Source organism: Oryza glaberrima, chromosome 5 (genome assembly GCF_000147395.1).
Source record: "Oryza glaberrima chromosome 5, OglaRS2, whole genome shotgun sequence".
Classification (NCBI taxonomy): Eukaryota; Viridiplantae; Streptophyta; class Magnoliopsida; order Poales; family Poaceae; genus Oryza; species Oryza glaberrima.
The window spans coordinates 18,230,882-18,255,588 of record NC_068330.1 but is presented as its reverse complement, the minus strand read 5'-3'; the positions used below and the strand labels follow the sequence as shown (position 1 = coordinate 18,255,588).

General features: G+C 41.0%; 1 protein-coding gene and 1 non-coding gene across 2 annotated transcripts; one reads left to right on the top strand and one right to left on the bottom strand.

Annotated features, from left to right (window-relative positions):
* Positions 1-1,412: 1,412 nt before the first annotated feature.
* On the bottom strand, positions 1,413-4,553 carry LOC127772903 (uncharacterized). Its single transcript, XM_052298899.1, has 3 exons — positions 3,914-4,553; positions 2,957-3,478; positions 1,413-2,019 (listed from the first exon to the last, which is right to left on the bottom strand). The coding sequence occupies exons 2-3, from the start codon at positions 3,374-3,376 to the stop codon at positions 1,867-1,869; spliced, it is 573 nt and encodes a 190-aa protein (XP_052154859.1). The 5' UTR covers positions 3,377-3,478; positions 3,914-4,553; the 3' UTR covers positions 1,413-1,866.
* Positions 4,554-9,372: 4,819 nt separating this feature from the next.
* TRNAS-CGA (transfer RNA serine (anticodon CGA)) lies at positions 9,373-9,454 on the top strand. Its single transcript has one exon. It is a non-coding gene; the product is annotated as a tRNA-Ser (tRNA).
* Positions 9,455-24,707: the final 15,253 nt, after the last annotated feature.

The following is a 24,707-nucleotide window of genomic DNA, read 5'->3' as shown; positions in this document are numbered from 1 at the left end:
CTTTATATACCAAAGAACTCTTGGTGAAAGATTTTCTTTTTTTTTCCTGTTGATTCGGTTTTGACAGTTAAAACGAGAAGGTGATGAGTGGCCGGTGCAAAGGGGTTAATTACGGGAGGGTTAAACAGGAGCAGGGTTGTCAGGTTTTTCAGTTTAAAATATTACGTGGATTAGAGAGTTGTCTGTTGGAAGAGACGGAACGAATGGTCGGTCTATTTTAGCCAAGGCAAGTGCGATGCCGCTCATGCGCCTAGCTGATTTTTTTTTTTTTTATATTGCGTGGCCACATGATTCTGGTGGTTTTAATAGTTTTCTTGCTCGTACTGTCTTTGACTTAGGCAGCGGCTAGTCAGAAACTCACATGCCGATAAGTTTACTGTTTACATTTACCGAGAAATCGGGGAAGGAAAAATGTAACTGCACTCATGTTAAATTGTCAATGAGCAGAGTGGAAAACAGAGCGCAAATGAAGGGTTCAGAGTCTCTATCTCCTTTTCTTTCTTTCTCTTTTCCTTTCTTTACTTTCCTTTTCTTCACTTTTCATTTCTTGCCTTCTTCTCGTTTTTCTTTTAGACAGGGACAAAGTTCATCGCCATGATCTGTATCAATCGTCGAAAAGCAGAACACCGGTTTTCTGAGAGTTTATTTACCTCCCTCAACTATTGCCAGAATCGAATTATAACTCTCAACCGCAAAACCGAGTATAGAGGCTCCTTCACCTATGAAAATTGGATCAATTTACCTCCTCAAGCGGCTTCATCCTACGTGACATGTTGATCAGGACAAAAAAGATAGGAAGGTGAGAGAAGAGGAAGAGATGAAAGAGAGAGAAAGAGGGGGGGGGAGAGGTGAGGGAGAAGATGGGATGAGGTGGCCACTGATAAGCGGGTCCCACCTGAAGACTCAGCGAGTCAACTACCACATGTAGGTGCCTCCGAAACGGTCTGAGAAATCGATTTGCAACAGTTTTAGGAGTTAGGGGATAGGTTATACCCTGTTTTACGGTTGAGGGGTTTGATTCAAGCAAGGGCATGAGTTGAGGAGGGCATAATAGACTTATTACCGTCCAAAATGAGCTGTCTGCTTGGACCAAACCCTGCTGAAATGCAGGCTACAAAAGGACAAACGGCCCAATAAAATGAGCCGTCTTCTTGGGCCAAAAGCAGGGTAACACCGACAACAAAGCTGTGACGGCCCAGCCCAAAGCCCGACCACTGCAATTTGCAGTTTTTGCACGCATCCAAAACTACGGAATAAGTTCACTTTGGGACCCTCAAAGTCATCGAAATCTAATCTGTCACCCTAAACCACAAAACCGGATATTTCGACCCCCAAACTCTTAAAACCGATGCAATTTGACTCCCTCGGTGGTTTTAGAGGACGGTTTCGCTGACGTGGCGCCTACATGGCAATATTGACTGAGTCTTCGTTACACGTGGCATTGATGTGGCACTTATGTGACATTAGAATTAAAAAAATATGCGTGGGACCCATTAGTCATTCACACAAAAAGAAATATGAGTCCACTGACATGTGGGGTCCACATGTAAGTCCTCCTTCCTCCTCCCTCTCTCCCTTCTCTCTCTCCCCCCTACTTTCCTTCGACTCACAAACCTGTGCGACAGTGGATGAACAACAATGGCTTTCGCACACAGTATTACCAGATGAGATCATGAGACATGAATTTGCCCATCAACGGCTTAAGAACGTCACGCACTTTCACCGCCATCGACGCAACAATTCCGATATGAATCACACACTAATTTAACAACAACTCCTGCATTTTTTTACATGTTGCCCCTCTATACAGGCATACAGATTCAGAGACAAAAGCACGGGTCGACCATGAGAGAGTACGAGCATACGTCACGGTGGCACGAAGCAGTGGCGATGTCCATGGGGAGGCCAACGCACGCCTTCCCTCGGCCACGGGAGCAGCGGCGCCGGCTGCGCCAGGAACGTCGGATACCGCTGCCCCGGCATCAGCACCGTCAGATCCTCCGCCGGCACGACCTCCAACTGCACCACCAAACCAACAAGCGAATTAGGGTCTTATTTAGAAAGCTTAAAATTTCCGAGAATCCGCTGGTTGAGAAGCTTACGAGAATATGAAGAAGCGTTTTTTAGTTTCTGTTATTATGAGGTACATATTCTCATAATTAATTTGAGTGACAATCTGTACTATTTATAGAGTTGGAGATTCTGTCGGAAACTGCAACTACTACAAGCTCCTCTAAACAGATCCTACGTCTCATTTTGAGAAGCATAAATAATCTAAAAAAATGCCATGATTAAATGATTCTTATCTCCCGAAAGGATATCCCCTTATGTACTTTTTTTTTTACTCTCAAATTGGATGTAATTGGTTGTGAAAAAAAGTATTTAAAAGTTTTGACAATGTAGTAGAACATAATAACATCTATCGCTAAAAAAAGATAATCAAATTCGATCTATATATCAAGAAAAAGAAAGCAAATTCAGGTCTAAATAGTATCAATACTATTTATATGTCGGATTTGTCTTTTTACTTTTGCCAATGTGCACATTGAGTTTTGACTTTATCTATATTGTACGAATGTTTTTTTTTTGAATTTTCTAACAACTACTATTTAAATGGTGTTTGAACAAACAAGAAACGTCTACTCGATAATTTAAAACAGTTTCCCCGTTTTTTACTACCAGCTTATTATGGATAAGAATCTGAAGGCATTTCAGTTCCAGGTGAACCAAACGGCCGGTTGCAACGCGCACGGCTGCACTGTAGCCAGCGACTTACGTACGTACGTAATACATGCTGGCACTGTAGCGTGCAGCTACCGGCGTACGCTGCTGGTGTTGTTACTGCTATGGCACGAGCGAGGCAACGTACGTCAGTACGTGTCGTCTTCCCACACTGACACCGCTGCACGTGAGCGTGACACCCCGTGAAATTTACAGCTGCATTCTTACTACTCACCTTGCCCGGTGTACAGAAGAGCTTGTCCGGCGAGACGACGGCGGCGGCGGCGGCGGCGTGGTGGGACGACGACGACTGGCCGTGCCCGTCGCCGTCGCCGTGGGAGGCCCGGGAGGAGGAGGAGGAGGAGGACGACGACGAGGAAGACGAGGAGAGGCTGGGCTTGATGAGGTGCTCGAAGATGGCCATGAGGAGGAACATGGAGATGAGGATGGCCGTCGCCGCGAAGCCGAACGAGATGGCGCTGGCGTTCGTGGACGCGTCGCCGAGCCCCTTCGCCGCCGCCGCCGACGCTGCGCCGCCGTCGCCGTCGTCCCTGACGTCTCCGCCGCCTCCGCCTACGCCGCCGGCCGCCGCCTGGTCCGACGCCGCCGCGTCCCCCATCCACGGCCTCGACCTCTGCCCCGCGAAGCCACTCATGGCCCTCGCTGCTCGACTGCTTCGTGCGGTTTCTTGGATTTGATTTTCCACGAAATTTTATCGCACCTCGTCGTCGCACTGCGCTGCACCTGCACGCCTTGGCTGGTAGAGGAAATGCAGGCGTCAGATACGGTTGAGCTTTTGCCAAAAACTGACCGTCATGCGCATGTGCCGCTTGTGAAAGGAGATGTCACATTGTACATGTGAAGAGCCAACAGAAATGAAGAAAAAAACAAAAACAAAATGAAATGCAGCATATGATGCGTGGTTGGATAAGCAACTAATTAATCAAGCATTGCCCTGTGGCTATCTGAACCACAGCGCTAATGTCATCACCACGTAGGTCTATGAGACGTCAATAATCAAAGAATCAGTTTGGGGGGGAAGAAAAATCAATAATGCGTTGTTCATGAAGAGTAAAGCTGAAAAGCATTCTGAAAAAAAGGAGGAGAATGGAAAGAACAGAGAAGCAGGAGGAATTGTCTGAAACGCAGCGGTTAGTCAGGAGTACCTAAATTGCAGGCAAAAGAAGCTCACCTTTAGCACTGGTACTTCCTTCCCTGAAGCAGCAATGGCCTATTGCAATGCCTGAGCCCAACTAGTGTATTTGCCTCAAAATGACAAGAACCTACAAGATGAGCAATGCCTTGGCTGTCTCTTCTACTTAAAAGGGAGATCTCAGCCACTGAGGAAATGGTGGTGTGGTGGCATTGTGGAATGTGGAGTGGTCAAGATGGGGAAGAGCAAAAAGGAAAAGGTAGAAGAACAAAAAGAGTGTGGGGGATATGTAAACCTTCTACAGAAAACACAGCAGATGATAAAAAGAGATTTCAGCAACAGTTTGATGGGCAGGAAAGCTGCAAGAATGGGGCAAAAAAAAATAATCCCAGAATCATGTTTGGGCACCTCAAAAGAGTGGCTACTCACCCCCATGCACACTCACTCTGTAGCAGCCCACATGATCCTAAGACCATTGTAATTGTAGCCTTGTGAAGAGAGGATGTAGTAGGAGAGGAGGATGAAATGATTCAAAGGGCCCAAGCAAAAGGCAAAGCTAAAGGGAGGAAAAGAGGAGAAAGCAGCACATAAAAAGAATGGAACTCTGGCCTTGTGCAGGATCCAATCAGATATGCAAATAATTGCGCATGTCAGGTCATTCAGGTAATTGGCAGTGTACTGTCCCTGCCAAGAATTCATCCATTTCTAGCACCACATCTCTTTGCAAGTTTGATGTGATGCCAGTTTATAAGTTTAAGAATACAATGTGATTACATATTCAGAATTGACAAGGGGTATTGTGATGAGTTTGAGAGAGATTGGGGCACTGATAAGCAAAGAACCTCTCTTTGCTTCCAAGGGAAAAAAAAACCAGCACAGTGTAATGTTTGTTGTGATGGGAAGCAAGAGATGCTCCTTATTATTGTGAGTGAGTGAGTGTGTGTGGTAGGATGGGAGGAGGAGGAAGACAGGGAAGCATGGCCTTTTGAGACTCCAAGGCAACCGGGGCCCTACTGCCAGCAGCTCTGTGGATCATCTGCAACCACATGGTCATTGTACACTCCTCATCTGTTCATGTTTCAGTCCATCTGAATCTCTGACCTCAACTGGAGTACCATTTTGACAGATAAATACTACCAGTACCATGCATGATCTAATTATCAGCATTACTGCAAGAGCAGGTGAAGAAAAATGATGCAACTTTAAGCATCTTTATCATTCAATCATTTCAATGCCATTGCCTTAAGTACATGCACAATGCAAGATTCATGTATAAGAGTTGATTTATTTTGAAAGAGAGAGAAAGTAGTGTATAAGAATTGATTGTATTTTGAGACGGAGCATATGGGTCGTACTCTGACGCACAGAGGCACATGAGCCTTGCTGCCACAAGAGATGGAGGATGCACCCCAACATGTCAATAACTTTGTCTGGGGAAGTAAGTGCATGGTGCCCCAGGACTCCAACTCCTAACCAACATTCAACTAGATTTTGGATTATAAAACTAACGCACATTCAGTTGGGTCTAGTTTTCTCCTGGACAGCTCTCCTCAAGTCTTGGTCTTCAGTTCCAAGACTACTTGAACAGTAAGATACTCGGAGCCCATGCTGCTCAAATCCATCCCATGCAAATGTGCAATTCAGATGCGTCAAAAATCTCACTTAGGATCCTCTTGGGAACCATCAGATCCGCGCAAAAAGTTGCGTGTCAATTGTGTCAGTGGAATGCTTAGTCTGACTTGTTCTGCTTTTCAGAAATGGTATACCCCAGTTTACAACGAAGCTACTACCGTGGTAATCATCAGTACATCTACAATGACGGCGTTGTGTCTACTGGTAAAGTGAGTATAGTGTCCTTCAAATTGGGTGATTCTTTTACTACTGCACCTGACCTGAGTGATTAGTAAGTTGGCAATTGATGATTAGGCATCTAAATCTGAAGTTACCATCCTTATCATAGCATTGTTCTTTCCTGTACCAGCTTGCTTTGTCATTGTCTCCTCTCACTGAACAACATCTAGTCTACCTAGATAAAATAAGGCAATGCTACTGTAATTTCATAATCTTGCCTCCAAAGTGAGTAATTGGAGGCACGATTAAAGTGCAGCTTCCACTACTTAAATCTCAGCACGCCAATTGCTTTAGTCTGGAGAGCACTGGTTCACGAGGACAAATACTAGCTAGCTAGCATCAATGAGGGTCATATTCAGATACACTCCCTAGTCATGTGCAACAATTAGTTTACAAATCTCAAAGAACATACGCTTCCGTGCATCTTTGATCGAAATGTATAATATAATCCCCTGAACGTATCTGTTCTTGGGAATGCAGATATCGTTGCGAGGAGCACTGATCACCCAAGAAGCAAAGGAATGGAAGAAAGATCGATCCAAATTAATTGTTGAGACTAAACCAAATCGTAATATGGACTCCTTGCTCCAGCTTTACGTTGCACTAGTATCCCAGCACAAGCAATCTGCAGTCCCTCCACAGAGAAAAGCACACTGGAAATAAAGAGAAAACAGCAAGGATGCCTCCAAGAAAGATGAAGAAATCATCAGCTCAGCCAAGTTTTGGACAAAGAAAAGAGGAGATGGTTCTCAATGCATGGGACTATAGATGAGACTAACAAAAAAAAATGATCATGCAAAGGCGAGGCATGACAGAAGGACGTGCTAGGCAAAAGCCTAGACCGGATGGAGCCAAGGGGAAATTAAAGAATGGAGATTGTCACACGAGCAGGAGAACACTTGACAGGAGGATTAGACTGGATTGGTTGGTTGGGGGCATTGAATCGGTTCTGAATTGCTGCAGAAAAAAAACACATCAAATCAAGTCTGAGGATGATTATATCTACTGCTAATTATATCTAACTAGGAAGGTGGCCTGTGCGCATGCGCGGGCACTTATATTATTGAAAGGTAAGATTACTGTTTTTTTAAAAATTTTGTTTCATAGATTAAGGGCAAATTAAAGTTCGGATAATGTTATTTTATAATAATTTAAGGGTTATATTTTTCTTAAGGTATCTTAAAAAACCATTCACAAACGTTTGAGTAGGAGATGGATTAAGTACTTACGACTTTTGAATCATGTGTTTTTCTCTCTCGAGTAAATAAGAAAGGAGAAACTATTGCTAGTTGATTATTATACAGTTCATCTATATCATACAGTGTAGTATGGCCACAAATGAAAAATACGAGACTAAGATACTCAAAATTCTTGTGATTAAATCATCTCATAAAGGCGCATGATATAGTAAGAAAGGGAGGGAAGACTATGCATGGAGAAAAAAGAAGAAAGGGAAAAATGAAAAAAAAAAGGGAGGGGAAGCGTAGTACCCACGTACGTAGGTGTGTACCTGTGCCGTGGGAGGAGAGGTGGGACCTTGTAGTATTTAGTTTGTTCTAAGATCAATTTAATCTTACAAATTATGTATTGGACGTACAAATAATAATATTTAGATACCTTGCTTTTTTTTCTTAGAACTTCTAATATTTGCTCTAATTTATTAGAGCACCATGTGGCAGCTTGAGAGCATTTTAAGGAATTTTAAAAGACTTAACACATGTAATTAGAATATTAACCGCGTAAGATGTATGTATGGGGTATATGGTAATATTTGTTCCAGCTTTGTCCATGGTTATATACATATAGAGAGAAATTAATTATGTGGCTAGCAAGCCACTAGATGTCTAATTAATAGCAAATAATTTTGCCGCATATTTACAATTGTTCATAGTAGCTCTTACATATTCATCTTATGACTTTGATTATCCGTTGATCCCCAATTTAATGATCACCATGACTCGCATGAAAAAAATGTACTACTTAAGGTTTAGGACAGGTGAAATTGATGAATTATCTGTTTTATGCGATAGCTATTTGAGGGTATAAACAAATGAATTGACTTCTAAAAAGTTAAAATGTTGTTTAAAAAAGACACCATTTAGAAACTTGGAAAGGTGCAAACAAAAATCCAAACTATGGAATCGAAAAAAAAAGATGGCATTAAACTCCCTTATAACACCCTTGTCTTAGTAAGACTTATATTGATATTAGTTAATATTGTGCTCGTATTTATAACATAATGATTTCTTTCACCTGTACAAATAAATTGTACAAAATCCAAATACAACATAACAAAATACATTATAATTGTTCTGTAATCAACTCTCAGTTTCAGCTTAAACAGAGCTAAATGTTGGAAAAAAAACCAAACCCTTGGTGCCTAATTCTTCTCTCGATGCATCACACCTTTAATTTTCTTTTTATGTTATTAGCAAAATTAATCATATCCATATATGATTTGATATATGGCAAAGCTGTAGCGCTGCAACGGTCGTGATCACCTTAGATGCCTCAGACACGATGCTTTGTCATGCGTGCGAAAGGCAAAGGTGCAGACGTGCATTATGCAGCGGGCCAAAAAAACTTTGGACATTTTATTTATTAGTAAACAATAGATCTGATGATTTAAATAATGGGTCCACTGGTACTAGTGTAAGTGTAAATTAGTTAATATAGATTTTAAATTGTTAATTAAATGGGTACACAATATATAATGGTATATACTTTATTTTAAAACAAACCAAATACTATGGAGTCCCACCTCTCCTCAAAACAGTGCATTATTTGAGAATAATAATCCGCTGTAACAAAAAATAGATCCGATGATTTAAATAATGGGTCCATCAGTTTAAGTACACGTATAAATTAGTTAATATAGATCTTAAATTGTTTATTTAATAGGTACACAATATAATTGTGTAAATTTTATTTTCAATAATTGTAGAGCTGTATGACGGTAGACTCTTTGTTTGTAAAATTATGATTATTTAAAAGAAATATATCCATTATATAATGAAAAAAAGAAGAAAAAAAGGAAAAAAAAGAAGGTACCATACATGGTACACATTTGCATACATATGTCCGGGTGAAGGAGGAGAGGTGGGACACCATAGTATTTGGTTTGTTTTAAAATTAATTTCATTTAATGATGTATAATTTTGGACCCACCAATTTAAGTGAAAAATCAATGGATAGATGCTTTGCTTTTTTCTTAGAATTTCTAGGATTTTCTTTAATTTATTAGAGCGCCACGTGGTGGCCTGAGAGTATTTGTAAGAAGTTTAATGCACTTTTAGTATATAATAGATAAGTGAAAAAGAGGAGGCGGGTCCCTCTTCCTTGTCGCGTTTTGTTTTCTGCCTTTTTTTCACTCGGAGAGATGAAGTTGGAGAGAAACTGCACATGCATGTGCGGTGGCCTTTGCTGCGTGTCCCCTTCTTTACCACGCCACCTTGTTGTCTTGAGGGAGAGATAAGAAAAGAGTATGAAACAAAAAGAGCAAGAAAAGAAAGGATGGCAAGTTGGTAACGTGCATCGGTGCGAGATGGGTAGAAGGATAATTCGTCGAATGAAATGCAACTTGTACAAATGAACAGGTCAGTAAACATTTCCGTTAAATAGTTCCGAAAACAACTTGTAGCGAAGACGTCGATATGTCCGAGTGGTTAAGGAGACAGACTCGAAATCTGTTGGGCTTTGCCTGCGCAGGTTCGAATCCTGCTGTCGACGCTTCCATTTTTTCATTTTTGTTCCACGAATTCGAGTGCGAAGCTGATCGCGCGAAGGCACGCTGCAGATAGAAGAATTTTTTTCATTTTTAATTTTTTTTCTTTTAATATTTACAGAAATAATCTATCGGCGCAAAAAATTATAAAAATAGACCATGCCGCCCTAGTAGAGGGCAGCAAGCTGACGTGGCAGACCGCGGCTCAACGACGCCGTCTGCGAAAATTGCATTTAGCCCCTTTGCCCCGTTGCAGGCCCAAGTTATCACGGATTCACGCTGAACTCCCTCTTCAGCCCAACCATCCAATCCAATCGAAAGAAAAGAGCCCACAAATAGGACGGGCCATCAACGTGCGGCGTGCATGGCCACAATCGCCGCTCGTCGCGCCGCGCGCACTTTGGACTAGCCAGGCACGGAAAAAGTCCACTTGACTCCCTTCTTCGCAAACGGCCCGTCGTATTATTGGGCTCGTTTATTTGTGGGGCTCCGTCACTCGTGCATGGGGGAAGTCCAAAGGAATAAGTTCACCGAACGTCCCTCAACTTAACAGCGAGATTTTTTTAAAGTCCCACAACCACAATACCAAAAATATTCGCCCCTAAACTCATTCAAACCGTTCACCGGAGGTCCCTTGGCAGTATAGGCGGGTGGTTTCACTGACGTAGCATCCTAGTCAGCAAAAAAAATAATAATTCGTGGAGCCCACATGTCAGTTACACATATTTTCTTTTCTTCTTCTCTTCTCTTTTCTCTCTTCTCTTTCTCTTCTTCTTCAGTGTGAGTGAGGCCGGCGGAGTGGCGATGCACAGGCGGCGGGTCTGTGCGGCAGCCGAGCGCCGGCGGGAGGCGACAGGCAAGCGCGGCCGGCGCGCGAGCACGGAGGAAGGAAGTAGAGGAGGAGGAAGAGTAGCACAGGGAGGAGGAATGTGCAGCGGCCGAGTGCGGCGGCGGGCGGACGAGCACGGCAGGCGGAGGAGGGGGCCGCAACGGTGGAGGTGGCCGAAGGAGGAGCGTGGCGGCGGTGGGTGAGCTCCGCCGGCCTACTCCGCCAGCCGCGTCGTCGTCGGCGGCGAGAGCTGCCCCCACTGGAGCCCCTGGAGAGCTTAGGGGCGACGGCGGATGAGCACGACGGCGCGTGTCGACCTCCGCCTCGGCTGCGGTGGAGGAGGTGGAGGACGCCACCGCGACCTACTCCGTGTTCCGCAACGAGATCACGGCGGCTGGGGACGCGCTCGTCGATATCCCCACGGCAGATTTCTTCTCCCTCGACGTGTCGGCGGCAGTTGAAGACGAGCCGTCGCCCGCCGCTGCTCAGCTGCCACGCGGACCCGCCGTCGCGCTCGCCCGCAGCCCACCCATCGCTGCTCCGCTCGCGGCCGCGCTCGCCTGCCGCCACCCATCGCTACCCGGCTACCGCGCGGACCAACGGCCCACCCATCGCTGCTCCGCCCGCGTGGCCGCCCTCGCCTGCCGCCACCCGCCGCTGCTTGTCTGTCGCGCGGACCCGCCGGCGTGCTCGCCCGTCGCCCGCCCATCGTTGCTCCGTCCGCGCGGCCGCCCTTGCCTGCCGCCGCCCGCCGCTGCTTGTCGGCCGCACGGACCCGCTGCCACGCTCGCCCGCCGCCCGCCCATCGCTGCTCTGCCCGCGCGGCCGCGCTCGCCTGCCACCACCTGCAGCTGCTCGCTCGCCCGCCGCCCACGCATCGCCGCTCCGTCCGTTGGCCACACTCGAAGAAGAAGAGAAAGAGAAGAGAGAAAAGAGGAGAAGAAAAGAAAAGAAAAAAGATGTGCCACTGACCATGTGGGCCCCACGTACTATATTAATTTTTTTTTGCTGACTAGGATGCCACGTCAGTGAAACCACCCATATATACTGCCAAGGGACCTCCGGTGAACGGTTTGAATGAGTTTAGAGGCGAACATTTCTGGTATTGTGGTTGAGGGACCTAAAAAAATCTCGCTGTTAAGTTGAGGGACCTCCGGTGAACTTATTCCAAGTCCAAATAAGTGGCTATCGGGTAGGACGACTCCCCTAACTATCGAAACTGGTGTAATTTGAATCTCTCAGTGGCCTTGTAGGGTAGTTTCGCTGGCAAAGGCGCTTTATTGGTGCGTCGTGCGTTTCGGTCATATCTCACCTCACGTGTTCGCTCCTCGGCAGGGGCGGGCCCACTTCAATTCAAGGGTATTCAGACAAATACCCAATATTTTTGACAAGAGAATATGTATATATAGTATTACTATGTATATGTGCATGAAGAAAATGAAAAAAAATGCCATATTCAGTTCATCTTCTTCACTGCTTGGGCCTGCCTGCCTCCTCCCTGCTTTCCTGGCCCAATTCACTGGCCTAAACAATCCAAAACCAGCAGATAAACAGCCCAAAACAGGCAGGTAGCAGTGCAGCAGTCATACACTATCACACATGGTCTTGCTAACACTTGAAAATTTTTAATGGATTTTAAGTATATAATTTTGGGCTGCATGCATATAATAAATTACTCGAATATGATATTACACAAACCAATTATTAGACTTTTGGGTGTAAATTTGTTTGGGGACGGCTAATGGGCGATCGATCGCTCCTAGCGATCGATCCCCATCTCCCCTATACACTCCTCTCCCCCTCTTCCTCCTCTTCTTCTTCTCTTCCTAATATACCATAAATTTTAAAAAAATAAAAAAACAAAGTTGGAAAAATTTATGTATAGGAATATTATATAAAAAAATTTTTGAATTCAAATTCAAATTTAAAATGGGTATTTAAACTTTTGACTTACAAACTTTGGGTCTATAAACTGATATTTGAATTCAAATTCAAATTTGAATCGGGTATTTAAACTTTTGACTTATAAACTTTGGGTCTATAAACTTTAGGTGTATAAACTTTAGATGTATAGAAATACTATATATAAAAAATATCTGAATTCAAATTCAAATTTGAATAGAATATAATTCAAATTTAAATTTGAATGGGGTACATAAACTTTTGACTTATAAACTTTGGGTCTATAAACTTTAGGTGCATAAACTTTAGATGTCTAGAAATACTATATATAAAAAATATTTGAATTCAAATTCAAATTTGAATGGGGTATATAAACTTTTGACTTATAAACATTCACTCTACAAACTTTAGGTGGATAAACTTTAGATGTGTAAACTTTAGGTGTATAAACTTAACAAAAGAGAAAAAGAAAAAAAAGAAAAAAAACGATCGCCGCCAGCGATCAATCGTTCATTAGCACTTTCGAATTTGTTTTATCCCTTACCTATTTTGAATACCGAACCTCTAAACCTTGGCCCGCCCCTGCTCCTCGGCCCAAACCCGCTCGACAGTGCTGCTCTCGGCTTCCAGAGCCCAACTGCTTCCTTCTCCTTTCGTTTTTCCCGCATCGTTCAGCAAAGACATCTACTACTAGTCCATCTTCCACACAAAGACTAGCCCTCTACTTTTTGTTCAAACCTTACATAGTTACATCGACGAACCTAAAAAAAGGCCACATCCAACACGATGATTCATCATGGGAGTCGTCATTAGCCGCACGCACGTACTCTACTCTAGTACGCCGAGAACTACCCGGGGCCCCCTCATCATTAGCGTAACAGAAAGTTTCCGCCGTATTTTCAGTTGGATTATGGTTGGCTGCTGCCTGGCTGACTGGCCATGCACAGCATACACAAGCTAGCTAGTGCCCTTTTCTTTGCTTGCTTTCTTGGTTGGAATTAAGAACACACGCGCGCTCACCCACTAATCCACTGTACATACACTCAAACGAGTTTAGCTTGCCTGCTTAATTACCGGCCGCTGCATGCCCTTTCATGGTCTGTTTAGTTCGCACCAAAATTAGAAGTTTAGTTTAAATTGAAACGATATGACAGAAAAATTAAAAGTTAATGTGTTTAGAAAAGTTTTGATATATGATAGAAAAACTGAAAACTTAAAGAAAAAAATTTAGAACTAAACTCGGCCTCAGTTCTCGGTTCGTACTCTGCTTTATTCCATGTGTCGATCCCTAAACACCTATCGATAGATTTTTTATGGAGATTGCGATTATCGATCAGCTGCTACCACTAGATTTTATAGCGTTACAGAACAAACAAGACCAGAGGTAGAGGTAGGGTTCACTGGCTTGTCAGTTGTTGCGTTGGCCAGGATATCCTCCAGCTCAGGCTACGCCAACTGGACTATGTAGTTGGTCGTACTACATTTCTTTCCAGCACTCGACCGTCTTTCGATATGCTCATTTGGGACCTGTTTAGTTTCCAAGTAAAATTTTTCACGCTTTCACATTAATTGTTTGGATACATGAATAGAATATTAAATATAAAAAAAAACCAATTAGACAGTTCGCTAGGAAATTACGAGACAAATCTTTTAAGCCTAATTGCGCCATGATTTGACAATGTAGTGCTACAGTAAATATTTACTAATGACGGACTAATTAGGCTTAATAAATTTATCTCGCTGTTTTCTGGTGAAATCTGTAATTTGTTTTGTTATTAGACTACGTTTAATACTTCAAATATATGTCTGTATATTTGATGTGATATAAGGGGGATTCTTTTTCGTTCCTGTACACTTGCTTGCCGTGCTGTTTACTGTATCAGACTATCAGTTGAGTTCATTCAATGGAAATGATAAGGGTGATAAAGCCGAAACAGAGGGAAGAGAAAAATAACTGCATGTCTAATTGATGGCCTGATGGGCATAGAATAAATATCGTACGACTGCAATTTTTTGGGAGAGTTTAATATATCCAGTTGGGACGCACCAGAAAACCTCGTACTTAATTCCTCGACTATTTTATGCTCGTCTATTTTACATATTCCCTCCGTCATTTTCAGTCTCTCCCTTTTTCCCAAAATAAGCTATTTTCAAAATATCTTATCGGACTTTATTAAAGTAAGGATAAATGTATATAAAGAGATGGATAATTTCATTGGGATTTGAAAAAAATCATAGAAATATAATCTTTTTGATTATATATATATATATATATATATATATATATATATATATATATATATATATATATATATATATATATATATATATATATATATATTAGGATGAGTAAAAAAATTGATATTTTTTAACGGAGGGAGTACTCCATATAAACTCGTTTCTTCAGTTGAAAGTTGTTATGGGTTCATACCTGGGCTCCCTCCGTTCAAAATAAATTAACTCTTTGTAATTCAAACTGTCCCAAGATAAATTAAGTGTTAATTTGGATAAATATAGAGGTTTTGGATTCCTAAGAATCCGATGACTATAACATCGTTCGGTTCACAAGAATTGATCTTAAGGAAATCCAAAGAAAATTTTCCTTTCCTACGGATTCAACTGAGAAACAAAGAAAAGAATTTCAACCACTCCGACTCTTTGATTCATTTATTACCTTCTTCCTTGGTTGTCTTATCCGAATACATGTTTTACAATCCCTATTTAAAAAATGTGATTTTCAACCCTATGTTGTATCTAAATTATGTGATTTTTCTATCCCTATGTTTTTATAATCCTTTGTTCCGAAGAAGTCCTAATATAGCATCTACCTTCTTATAATTAAACTGACTAGCGAAGTACCTAGCTAGCTTCTCCACAAATTGAAAATTTTTATCCCTTTAATATCTCTTACTTACTCAGCCGTTGACACTACTATTGTACAATTAATGAGGATTTTGGTATTTTCTCTTCCTCCTTAACTTCAACTTACAATATTACGAGTTGTATATTATTTTTTTTATAGAGTAAGTACAGTTAGAGTTTGTATTGAATATTTGTACATAGTCAATTACAGTTTAGAACTTATAGTTGCAATAGCTGTATGATAATGTTAGAGTTATACTTTGTCCTATGCTCCATGTTAAATAGAGATGCTCATATGTTATAACCGCATAGCGACTTAACATAGGCAATAGAGAACAACTGCCAGCGGCGTTCGATTGAAGATCACTGTAACTTTGATACGCTGTAATTATGCTGGATTGGAAAGGAGCATCCGTAATCAGTGTTTTAAGAACGTATGTTTTAGCTAAATCTCGTTACTAACATGTACTACCATAACTCGGTATTGTCATCACGTTTGGAGTACTTGTTTAAAGACACATCGGTTATTAGGCCCTGGCAAAGCTATGTTTAATTTTAGAGTAAATTTCACAAAACTGCGGCCCCCTTTGATTTGTAGAAAAAGTGTAGGAAATTTGAAGGATTCCAATCCTATGGAAAAAATTCCTATGAAAGCATTTGAAACAAAGGATTGAATCATATACTATCCTTTAAAATTCCTATGAAATGACTAATCCTATAGAGATTTTGGAGGAAAGTTAGCAAGAGGTCCAATCTCTTGGAAAAATTCCTTTGAGTCTATCTCTCTCATCCGATTCCTGCGTTTTTCCTGTGGTCTAATCAAACGGTCATTCCTGTGTTTTTCCTGTATTTTCCAATCCTTTGTTTTACACCTGTATTCCTGTCAGAATCCTACGTTTTTCCTATTCCTCCGTTTTTCCATTCCTGCGATTCAAAGGGGCCCTACATGTTTTGTGGTCCAAGTTACAGAAAACCACACACACTTTGACACTTGGCACTTAAATACATATATTTTGGTAGTGTAGTTTCACAAAACCACACTGTCAATGAATGGATTCACCCGCAGGATGACGTGGTTGTTTTACATAGGACGAGGTCATGGCATCCTATTACCAGCCATCGCACGAAATTAATAAGGATATTCCACGTCATCATCCTAGATGGAACAACCACGTCATCTCACTGGTGAATCCATTCATCGATAGTGTAATTTTATAAAACTAAACTACCAAAATATATGTACTTAAGTGTCAAGTGTCAAAATATGTATGGTTTTCTGTTACTTGAACCATAAAAACATGTTGTTTTGTGAAACTTACTCTTAAGTAAGGTAGTACTAGTACGTCCGGCCAAAAAAAAAGAAAAAAACGGACGCGACGTGCTACAGGAAATCCACCTCTCCCTTTTGTCACGGAGGTGTCGCGTCCGTCGTCTCCGCTTTTGCATGCACGGACCAGAGAACAGACAGGGAGAAGACGGCGCGGTACGGTCGATACCGTCCCTGGTGTACGATGAATGGACTCCACATGGTTTAACCCTTTCTGTCTTGATGGTGCTAGTACACTAGTACTAGTATTATTTGGCCCCAGGGAGCCGCTAATTAATCCTCCCGGTACTTGCTGCCCTCAACGTCAGGTTAGGCCACCAGTTGTACACTTGTGCGACAGCTAACACCGGTTTCTAAACTGCGAGTTATGCAGGACACAATCACAGAACAGCATCAGGCTCGTCAGAATCCGAACATTTTACTACTCCAAACGTTGCAAGGCCGCCCACACGTTAAACGTACTACCGGGGGGGTAATCACCGTCGTCCTCGACTGCAACTTTTCACGTGGCCTCCCATCCCACAGTACGCTGGGGTCATCATCGGCCACGGTCGGTCAAAGCTAAAAAAACCTTTTGACATCTGATCTCTGCCTGTGGAGCAGCACGAGCACAATGCGCAAACACAAACAAAAACGGCACGAGTAGGCAGGCAGCAGCTGGCTGACGCCGCGCTCGCCCGCCTCGCCGATTTGGGCCACATGCCGCATGCGCGAGCCGTTCGCCGCGCCGGCGAATCGGCAGCGATTTGGCTCGCAGGCGATCGAGCGGCCAGGTGTGTAAACGGCTAACCCGTAAACTTACTTAGGCTGAGTGAGTTTGTTTCTTACCGTTCCCAACTCCTCTTCATCGTTTTTCATATGTATGTTTTTCAAACTACTAAACGATGCATATTTTATAAAAATTTTCTATATAAAAGTTGTTTTTAATAAAAATATTAATCTATTTTTTAAGTATTTTTATCTAATACTAATTAATTACATGTCAATGAACTGCTCCGTTTTCTATGCCGAAGGGGAGCGTTCCCAACCACAGCCTTACTTCACTTCCTTTATCTCAATATAAATATAACCTAGTATAGATGTGATATATCCACAATGTGAAGCAAAAGTAGTCCATATGCAATATTATATTCTATTCAGCTACCTATTACTATTGTTCAACTAGTCCATATGGAGAAAATAACAAAAGTTATTCATAAGCATATGGACTACCCATATGAAATAAATAATACTATCTATCTCTAATTCTCTCTCATCTCCTAATGCTACTTCCTCCGTTTCACAATGTAAATCATTATAGCATTTTCCACGTTCATATTGATGGTAATGAATCTAAATAGATATATATGTCTAGATTAATTAACATCAATATAAATATGGGAAATGACAGAACGACTTACATTGTGAAACGGAGGGAGTACCTTGTATCTATATATATATTGTAGAGATTGCTATAGCTAAAGTCTCTTTATATGGGTCCCATCTATATAGATCACTTTTGCCATATACATTAGTGATGATGCTCTAAAACTATAACTCTGAATGTGACATACTTAAAAACTATAAATCTAAAATATGTCACATCTATTCTTCCTTATTGAAATGCAGGAAGGATAAATCAAAATAAACAAATCCGTAGACTCACGTGTCCTCTTTTCCCCTGAGAATAACGGTAGCACCGCCGTAGCAGTAGCAGTACACTATCGTTTACAAGTTCAAGGCCCAGTGATTAGCTAATCTGTGTGCCTTTAGAATTGGGACCTGTCATAGTGCCATGACTCATGATCTGATGAAGCCCCGGTGGTGATCAATGCTGCATTTTGGGACTCTACCTGGTGTCACTCAATATATCCAGAATTGGGTGGGGGGGGGGGGGGGGGGGGGGGGGGCTGTGGCGTCGAAGTAGGCAGGCAGTACTACGTGGCGATGAACTCTGTTTTTTTTTTTTCAGAACGTCTGAACTCTGAATTGAACACAATATCTATTTTCTGAAGACTTGATTAATTGGGCATGCATAATCAAACCACGCAATAACTCCCCATCGCGAAATTTCGATTGCCAATTGGCCCGCAATTAATCAATGTGCCAAAAACAATGATGACATTCCAACTAAACCGAAAGCAAAACTATATAATAAAAGCAGATTCTCCTCCTCTCCAGAAATCAGCTGGGAGGCAAAATGCAAATCCTCCACGAAAACACAAAGGAACAAACCCTACGTACAGGGACCTGATCGATGGGATCAGATCGGAGAGTAATTATATAAATCAAACAAAGCCATGTCAGCTACGACGTCGCTGTTAGTTGTACACGCTACGATTACAACGGATCAGACAGGTGCTCTATACGCTCTGCTACCTCCTAACCTATCACGACCGACACACAACTACACAAGGTGCTCATCAATATTGCTCCTAATCACATGGTTAATCACTCTGATTCCTCTCAGTTGTCACACCACATAATCGATCTCATCAACATGTGGGGACAGTCATTATCAGTGTGTTGATCATTATAGCATGATAATTTATAGTTTGTACAACTAGAGGAGACTCTGATCTCTGATGGATCGATATGATCTGCACTGTACTGCAGCTTCAGATTAAACTAAATGACAGTAGCTGGTCGCCGCTAGTAGGAGGGAGAGAGGGACCATACCCATCTCAGTCACACATGCATCCAAACAACCTTGTCACGTTTTATTTCATAATTAAATCAGTTCAACCATATCGAGGAAATTCAATTCCCTAGATGGGTTAGCCGTGGATTCTGATTTGTACGTGTCGCCAAAAATGACTGTATTTTTTTTAAAGCTTGAAATATCGATGAGATTCGAATGGATGACCACGGAAGTGTACGGTGCACCAAACAGTTTATACAGGTGGCAGTTTATAACCAGGTCAGAGGACTAGATAACTCTGTAGATGACACGTGCATATTCTTTTAGTGCTAGGTGTGAATCGAACTGTGGAATATTGTTCCCTGTTCCAATTGCCTTGCAGATCTCAACTGATCAACCTAACTTTAACAATTCTTTCTGGAAATCAAATCAACATAGTCTTTCTTTTCTTTTCGTGGCTACAGAATTCTTTCTGGAGTATATACACCTTATATCATGATGTAAACGAACGTATAGATATCAATGTTTTAAATAGCGGGCTAAAACATTTAGCGGTCAGTTTCTCAAACAGCTATAGCGGGCTAAATGGAGCTATAGCGGCTAAATTCTACTACATGAGAGCAAATAGCTAAAACCCTTCTCAAACAGCTATAGCGGAAGATTTAATACACTGAGAGATTTAAAACACTGATAGAGATTATAAATTAATTAAGGAGACATGCTCGCGGATGCACGTACCTCTTGCGATGATCGAGAATTTCTGTATATGCACTTGTGATGACTTGTGAGGTGCGTTAGGTACGAGGTATTACAACTTGTTGCATGTAGTGATGTATATCTCCGTTTTAGTCTCTTTCGCACGTGTACGAACGTCGGGTAAACGTGCAATTCCGGTACGTAGGTTTGACTGCACTAACCACCAATTTCACAATTTGGCAGGTTCAGAGTGTACGAGCCTGAAAATGGCTAAGAGTAAGAACGATATATATGGTGCGTTGCACCAGGCTTTTTCATCTCGATTTGTTCGCGTCCGTGTCACGTGTGCATCTAGCTAACTAAAACTAACTAATTAAACCGGGCATACATAATTACATATACTTGGACAGTTGGACGACTTTGAGCCCGGGATTGCTGGAAGCGACCTCTGCTTCTTCAGCATTAGTATCACAATTCAGGGCCTGTTCACTTTGATGCCATTTTCAATCTTACCAAATTTTGATAAAATTGCCAAAAAGTGGTTACATTTAGTTTGTTATCAAAATTTGGCAACTATATAAGAAATCCTACCAGTTGCCAAAATTTTGGCAACTATACCAAAATTTGGTAAGTTTTTTTTTCATCAAAGTGAACAGCCCCTCAGACCTGTTTAGATCTCCTGCTAAAATTTTTTACCCTGTCACATTAAATGTTTGACACATACATGGAGTATTAAATATAAACGAAAAAAATAACTAATTACACAGATTGCGTGTAAATTGCGAGATAAATCTTCTAAGACTAATTATTGCTCCATGATTTACTAATGACGGATTAATTAGGCTTAAAAAATTCGTCTCGCGGTTTACAGGCAGAATCTGTAATTTGTAATGTTATTAGCCTACGTTTAATACTTTAAATATGTGTCCGTATATCCAACGTGATACGTCAAAACTTTACATCCCCTGGATCTAAACACCCCCTGATCACACACACTACTACTAGTAGTATTTTTCTTTTATAAAAAAAATAGTTTTGAAGGTAAAGACATCCTCTAAATATTTTTAAGAAAAAATTATGAGCGTGTTATGAATTAAACACGATTGGAACCATAACCTTTTATCACCATACTACAAGTGCATCTCCTTCTAGCATATATATTTCTTCTTCAGTCAGATAAGAACATACGTTTCCTGGAAACTAATAACCGAAGATGGTTTGGCCAATAATCAGGCCGGCTACGTACGGTTCGTGTAACGTCTAATTAACGTGTTTGACATCGCTAGTGTGACGTGCCCGACGAGATCGATCGGTCGATCGCGCGTCTGACTTTCGAACAAAGACGCACCAAATTTAAACAGATCGATCAACCATTCAATTCAATTTCAACCTCAATCAACGGCGCGATACGCGCGAGGCGTTAATTTGCTCGATATCATATCGAAACCGACCCGCTGATCGATCGAGCTAGCTAGCGATGGCTTCGCCGCGCGACGCGAGTTCCCTGCTGCTGGCTGGCTTATTAGCTGGCGGTACTGTCGCGTGTGCAGACTGCCAGAGTGGTTTGTCTCCCTTTGCTTTCTTCGATGCAAAATGTTTACAAAACCATTTCCCAAAATCGCCATCGAAAACCAAACACGAAACAAACACGGTAGAAGATCCAAAATAGATGACGATACCAAGACACGATATTTATTAACGATGTTCAGCTGAAACTTATATCTTCGGGGTACTGGTTATGGACACTCCTCACTGATTTAGTATAATTACAGCGTATCAGAATTATATTGACTTTCGGTCGAACACCGTCGATAGCCGCTTCCTCTCGCATATGCTAAGTCGTTATACGGTTATAACAGGTTCATCCAATAGAGATAGTCCACAATAGAGTTTGGCTCTTTATTTCTAATATTTAGGACAACTTCAACTTTTAAACTGTAATTGACTATGTACTATATTCAACAAAAACTCGAAAAAAAGATAATGTTACTACTACTCCCCGATCATCTTTGCTTTGCAAACTTGCTAAATATAATTTGAAACCAAATCAAGGATCATAGTACAACAGAGGGTGCATGATGCTTGTATAGCATGCTACCCAGCTATACACAATTAATTTTAGTAAGTAGATACAACAGCAACTTATTCAAATACCTGACGTACAAATATGGTAGTACTACCTACCTACATGAAGGTTCATGCATTTTTTTTTGTGTACTGCTAGTGATACCTCCACTCATGTCTCATGCGCATGCTCGAGTTGATGAGTGTAAATTTTGCTAACCTGAACGGCGATTACGGCAACGACAAATTCAGTTAATCAGCGTTGGGTACGTACAATAATACGGAGGTTGGCCCTATCAGAAAGAGATTGTGATATACACATGCCGGCGATTATACCTATCATACTTACTTCTTTTTGATTCTATAATAATTGACGTTTTGAATAAAATTGAGATCAAACTTTTATAACTTTGACCATCAATAACTTTAAAAATATTTAGTATAAATAAACTAGAACAACATATATAGTTTTGTCTTTCAAAACACTATAATAAAAGTAAACATATATTTATTTATTATATATATTATAGTAGAAAAATAAGGTTAAAGATATATTTTGTAGACCGTGTCATTGTTGAAAACGTCAATTAAAATGAAACAGGAGGAGTATATATATGTCATCGATTCATTTCACTTTGAGAATTAAAGAAGACTTTGTTAAGAAGATCACGCATGCACGTCATATTGGAAAGGAGGACACTAATTAAAGAAGCTTACGGTTAATCCATACCCCATCTGACCGGGGTTTGCCTTTAACATAATTCAGGTTTGGTGGCTAAGCTAGCTGTTAGATCGTTACACATGAGAACGATCGTCTTATCGTGGAATCCAGCCAACCGATCGATCTCCCTCTACAAATCTCCTTTCTTTTTGAACCCCTACAAAGTGTAGTCCCAGCGTGCTACAGTACTAAATATGGCAAATACATGTACCATTTTTTCAAATAATGCTGCCTTTTTTTCAAAAGGAAAAGGAACTCGATCACAAACATATTACTCTCGAGCAGGGGGTGAGTGTAGAACGCACAATAGAGACCAGCTACATTTTCTTTTTTTTTCTGAAAGTAAGAAAGATGTGTTGTCGATTTCATGGGGGCACCGCGATTCTAATGCTTTTTTTTTTCCTTGGACATATTTTCATATTTCTTTGTTTTAAGTTGGTCCTGTTTGAGATAGTTGAAATGATGGATAATCTGATTTTTTATAGCTATTTAAGGGTATAAAAGAATGAATTAATCAATATAAAGTTGATTTAAAAAGGTAGTCTTACAAATTATATATAGAAAATTTCTGAACGAAACGTATGGTTAGAAACTTATGAAGCGTAGCGTGCAAATGAAAATCCAAAATCGAGAATCAAAAACGAAAATCCATTTGTACATACTAAATATAGTTCTCTTCATTCATTATCTTTTAAAAAAAGTATCACCATATTTCTTCCACTAAAATGTGTCCAAATTTTGTAACCAGAGAATGATGGTATAAACAGTTCAATTCATGTGCATTTTCCAGCGGTGTACTCCTAAATGCATGTACATGCCATCAATATACTAGCTCTTATTTAGATGCTCACCACTTAAGGCAGGAGGTAAAGAAAAGGCATCCTTAAATATGCCCACTGTATATGTATGGCTTGGTGTCGGTGGTGTGTATCACATTTGTTCAGTTTATGTCTTCATTGTCCCAAAAGCCATGGAGAATAATGCTGTACAGCCTATGTTTCCATGTTGAACCCTTGCAACTCCTGCAAACCAGAAAAAAAAAAGTGCCACAGAAACATTGTAGTACACACTAACACTAGCACGCTTTGGTTCCAATCAATCCAAAGCATCAGCACATGATGTCCAAATCATTTGGTCCTTATTGTACTAATCACAACGTGATGAACACAGTATTAGATCCTTTAGTTTGCGGGTTATCCATATAGACACAAGTTGAGATGATGGTTTTGATCCCTGTTCCCGCAAGAAGAAGCACCCCTGTTATTTTTCAAGAAATGGAAGATGAATGCGTGCTTTTCGAGTTTCTAAAATATGATTTGTTAAATATAAATGTTAATAGTATCATATATCTATTTTTTAACTTTACAATATAATCACGCTTTGTTCGTATAGCGAATAATCATTGGATGTAGTTGCTCATCCATTCCGGCAAAAGAACACGAGCACATGTGTCTAGGGAAGCTTACTTCATCAATTTTATTGATTCCAACATTTGCTTGTTGGCTTACTCTTCGCCGCTAAATTTATATTTTCAAACTTAGCTTAGAATTGATTTTTTATCGTAATTTATTTTCTAGTCTTATCTTTAAACGGCCAATAATGTAGATATAAAGGTTTTATCTATAAATTATTTATGATTATTTATTTTTTTTATAGCTTATCGACTATGGTTCAACTTTAGTACACTTAGCTACTTGACTGTCTTTTATTTTGTTGTGTTCTTTTATATTTACATGTGTCAATGCAACCATTATGGTAATGTACATGTATTTTTTGGTTAGAGTTCGAGAGTTTTGAATTATGCGCAACAACTAGTTCACTCAAAATTAAAGTTCAACCTTTTGAAGGGTGATCCTTTAAAATTTCAACAGTTTATACATTCCATTATTGAAACAAAAACACACACACACACACACAAAATTGCATGAGCAATAGGCTGCGCAAAGTAACATCATGCATCATTGCCATCTTGTTCTTTTTTTTCGAAAGAACAAAGATCACATCTCCCCCCATCCTCTTCCATTGTGAGCGATGACTCACCCGGTGGCTCCGCTTGCCTATTCTGCACCAACCGAAAGGCAGCCCTGCGAAGTGTGGCACTATTGCACAGCTCTATAGTTTTGTCTCCTCCTATCGTAGGGCAAGGCCAGCCACATGGTCCCTTGTACCCTCTCCCATCTGCATCACCATTCACCGGTTGATGCCAATGCTAGCTAGTGTGACTGTGAGAGTGAGGC